The sequence below is a fragment of the Anoplophora glabripennis genome, unplaced genomic scaffold (genome assembly GCF_000390285.2).
Source record: "Anoplophora glabripennis isolate ALB-LARVAE unplaced genomic scaffold, Agla_2.0 scaffold195, whole genome shotgun sequence".
Lineage (NCBI taxonomy): Eukaryota > Metazoa > Arthropoda > Insecta > Coleoptera > Cerambycidae > Anoplophora > Anoplophora glabripennis.
Window position 1 is genome coordinate 843,841 of NW_019416334.1, and position 4,678 is coordinate 848,518.

At 33.2% G+C, this 4,678-nt stretch overlaps 1 protein-coding gene across 1 annotated transcript; it reads right to left on the bottom strand.

Moving 5' to 3' along the window:
* Positions 1-2,439: 2,439 nt before the first annotated feature.
* LOC111691401 (adult-specific cuticular protein ACP-20-like) lies at positions 2,440-4,291 on the bottom strand. Its single transcript, XM_023454146.1, has 3 exons — positions 4,114-4,291; positions 3,144-3,329; positions 2,440-3,059 (listed from the first exon to the last, which is right to left on the bottom strand). The coding sequence occupies exons 1-3, from the start codon at positions 4,129-4,131 to the stop codon at positions 2,799-2,801; spliced, it is 465 nt and encodes a 154-aa protein (XP_023309914.1). The 5' UTR covers positions 4,132-4,291; the 3' UTR covers positions 2,440-2,798.
* Between the last annotated feature and the right edge of the window lie 387 nt (positions 4,292-4,678).

Sequence of the window (4,678 nt, forward strand, 5' to 3'; positions counted from 1 at the left end):
AATAGTTATTTTTGTATCTAGTGCGCGAAATGCTACTTTGGTGATCGAGAATTGAATTTTTTAACGAGGCGAAGCCGAGTTAAAAAATTATTCGAGACCACCAAAGTAGTTCGCGCACGAGATGCAAACAATATTTTTTCTACAAACGTCAAAATCTATCTCTTAAAAATATTATAAATAAGTAAAATGCCTAATTTATTATAGAAAATAGTGTTGAGCTGGCTTAAAATGTCTTTCCTAATCAAATTTTCACTGTTACTATGGAAACAAAGTGGCTGTTGTTGACAACAATAATAATTATTTTAAAGTGACGTTTGTGCTCGCGTCTTCAATTTTTAAGTGCCAGATATTATTTAAAATAATGGAAATTGCTAGTGACGATGAACTAAGTAGTACCCCACCTAATTTGGCAGATGCGGCCAATTTGGTAACTTCAAATCTTTTACCGGAAAAATCGAAGCGCCAATATGAAAATGCATATCGGCAATTTAAGGAGTGGTGTGAAACAAATAAAGCAAGAAAAGCATCCGAAAATGTGCTGTTAGCATTATTTTAAAAGTATTTAATTGTTATTCATTTAAAAATAAATAATAATTTGGAGTTTTGCTTCATTTTTTCAAAGATTGGAATACAAAACTCTTATTAATTTACATGCAGTGTGCGAAATACTTCGCACCCTAGTGCGCGAAGTATTTCGCACACGGTGTCATGGTAACGTAAGAATCCAAAAAAAGTGTCACTTCGCATATTGTTGTCAATGCGCAAACCTTGTCATTTTTTGACGTTTGTAGAAAAAAGTTTTTTTACACAGTTTTTCAAAAACTAGCGTTTGAAAAGAAATCATAGGCAGCTTAGTTAAGCAAATTTGGAAAATTTTTAGTTTCCACATATTGCCATTGTTGATCTATTTAATAAAAAATATTTGAACTTCATTTGTTTTTTACATACCATATCAACGACGGTACCTATAAATAAATACATCCAGTATACAAAGTGTAATTTTAAGTAAGTGGTTCAGTTTTTTTGGGACAATAGTACATATTCCCCAGAATACTAATCCGAAACATTTTTTTTTTAAATCAAGCAAATAATCGAGTCTTTTAAACTGCTCTTAAACTCTTGTCTATACCGCTACTGCGCAGCTTCCGAACTTGGTTGTTTGTGCGCGCTTATCAGTATTGCCCATTGTTGCCTTTTCTAACCAACTGTGAAAGTGACGGAGTGACAGATAGCGAAACTACAATGAATAATAATTTCGGAAAAACAGATTGCCTTTGTAGTACTTTGCCACGTGTTATTTTAACGTCACCATAGTGTTGTCGAACATTAAAAAATTTTTAATAAAAAGTATTTCCTATTCTTTAAAGCAGTGTTCAGTTTGCATGTCGAAGTGTCTAACATTGTCCTTGTTGTAATATCAATTTAGGAAAAGGTGTAATATGGTAAATAATTTCGCGACCTGGGTGAAGTATCAATTTTCACTGCAATCGAAATAGAATTTGTGTAAGCATATAACCTTATAAAGTTATTTGTTTCATTGTTTAGTGGGGGTATGGTGTTTGTGTCTTCATTGTTAAATTTCTGTTTGATATTTTGAAAAAATGTATGCAATTCAAGAAATATGAGATTTGGCAACAAAGCATGCTCCTAGTGTGATCAGCAGAGAGCGGACAATTTGTGACTTTAACCTTGAACATAGATATGTCATTCATAAACCTAGATACATTAACCATGACGCAACGGCGTGCCGGATATGCATCGGAAATTTACGTGATAATTCACGAAAATTCTACAGTACATACATTTTTAGGCGTTATAAAATATTTAGAAAATCAGAAATTGTATACTACATATTTATTAAATAAAGTTCGGTTAAAAATAGTGTCGTTCTTTTAATTGGAAATTAGGAGTCAATGTAACGAATAGCCTCAGGCGACGCACATGATAGAATAGTCCAACTCACGCTCCATTCATAACAGGGCTGCAGTTTGAATTCTGACCAATAGGAATTCGATAAACGCAACCGATGTCGACGGATAGACTAGAGATGGGCGCGAGTGTCATTTCATTTCTTTAGAACTAAATTAACTTAATTATTTTCTCGTTATTTAACCTGTTCACATGATTTATGGATTTTAAATAAAGGGTACAAATCTTCGCGAGGATAATACGATATATTTGCTATACATAATAATTATATTTTACATAGTTTATATTTACAATACATTTTTGAACGCGTACACATCTCTACCAAAATTTGACCTATTCTTCGGGTTAAAGTCACACATTGTCCGCTCTCTAGTGATCAGTGTTCACAGGAGACTTTTGAAATGTGTTTCTAAACGTTGGAGGTTGCTATCGCATATATACGATCCCCGTTTAAAATTATACCCAGTATATTATTATAATATAAATATTATTAAACAAAATATTTTTTTATTATTTCAATTTACAGGATACAGTACAGTCTATCAATAAAATGAGAATTTAATATCGTTAATACTAACTACGAACAATATGTTAAAAGTAATTTTACAAGAATCAACTTGATTGGTAGATTTAACATACTAGCAAATAGAATTTATTATAATTTCTGTATAACGCACGTATTTCAAGATTTTCAAACTATTTTAGAAATTATAAGCGTTTTATCCAAACTATTATTACCAAGGCAAATTTTTTATTTTATTGCCCTTTCTGTCTAACCACATTAAACACCACAATTTTGAAAAGAATTTAAGATGTACGACAGAGTTCTTTTATTGATATACTTGAAAAAAATTGACTACACTAAGTCTTTATAAGTGACCTCCATATCCGCCTTCGTAACCGCCATGGCCACCTCCATAACCGCCATGACCACCTCCAATCTTGTGCACCACGGCGTTAAATCCGTTATGCTTGTCGGCTTTGTATTCTACTACACGAGTGGAACCGTCGGCCTCCTTGAGGGAATATGAGCCTTTAACTTCGTCACCGTCGCGTTCTTCTTGGTGCTGTTTCTCATCACCGGTGTGAGGATCGTGAACGGCGTAATTGAATTGGTATTTTGGATGAACCTGTTAAGATAAATCATTATTACGTGGCGATGTTAACTTTTCAAAATATTGCATAGGGAGAGTAACATTACATTCTTTACTTACATTTATTTCTTCATATCCTTTGTCGTCCCCACCTCCATAACTTGAAATATCCAAGCCACCTTCGTATCCACCACCAATGTGGCTGCCGTACCCACCGCCAATGTGGCCACCGTACCCCTCTTCTAGACCACCTCCAAGATATCCAGCTTGGCAGAGGGCAAAGAATAGAGTCAAGGCGATGATCACCTAATAAAATAATAAAATAGTTAAATACTTTTGTTACTTATCAATTTAACTGCTCATCATAAAAAAAATGCTTTGCAAGCCCTCAATAACTATCAGTTCAAAGTCTTAGTCGACTAGAAATTAAAAGGAATCTCTTTTTAACACATTGGTGATATCTTAAATCATCCAAATATATAAAAATTTACAGGGTGTTGTATTTAAAAACAAATTTACAACATTCAACAATTGAATGTGTCTGGAATTGCTATGAAATCGCAAGAAAATTTCCTAAAACCATAGACCATATCATTTTTTTATATCAAATACAAAAGTAAATGAAATAAGAATGGTCCTTGAATACCCTTTACAATATAAAAATAAATATTCATATTATTAAAAACAGACAGAACGAAATTTACTATAAATCTGCTTCAAATCCACTAAAGTGTGTGAACTATCCAATGTTTTTTTTTTACTGTAACATTTAAATAAATGAATACCTACTTTTTATAAAATAATTTTAGGGATATTATAATTTAATTTATTTTCACTTTTTATATTTTGTAATATAGTAAACATTCTTAATTTTAAAATGATGTTTAGTATTTCCAATTTTTTCGATTAATTTGTTTATCACCCAGGGTACAACTTATTTATTTTTTTTTTGTACTGATGTACGGAAATCGAATTTAAATTAGAATAAAAATAAATTTTCAATAAAAAAATATAAACAAATCCATTTAGGACATTTATGTTAAACTTCACTGTCCACACGCCAACTTTTCACTTAAAGAAAATCACTCACTTTGCTGCAGGCGAACATTTTACTTGGTGTGGAGGTTTGGGAGCGCAAAGAAACGAAAATTCGAAACTGATACGTTAGAAAAAAGCCGCCCGGTTTTTATACCGAGCACCACCATTTTCAGCTGGGCGCCTCCCCCGGGGTCTTCTTTCCTGGACTTTCTCCGACTTCGGAGCGCCAAGTGAGATTCTTGGGCAGTGTTCATTTGGTCCGCCGCGTTTGCACCAGTTGCCTTGGCCTGATGCAATTGTTTCGTCTAGTTTTAAACAGGGCCGGCTTTAGGGGCCACGAGAAAATTAGTCTGATAAAATATTCTGCGTTAAACAACAGATACTATAACTTCTTTGGTATATATTCCCTTAGGATGTAGATGGAATTTTCCTTCAACTGCAAAAAATGAAAATGTTCATTTCTCAAATTATATATATTAGTTTAATATCGTTGATGGAGGAATTAGCGAATTTATATCGGTAACTGCATTGATTCTTTAGGTAAAATCTGTAAATGCACTGATTTTGCATCCTCCGCCAGAGGTCGCTACGATCTGTTCAGTTGAAGGGAATGAGAA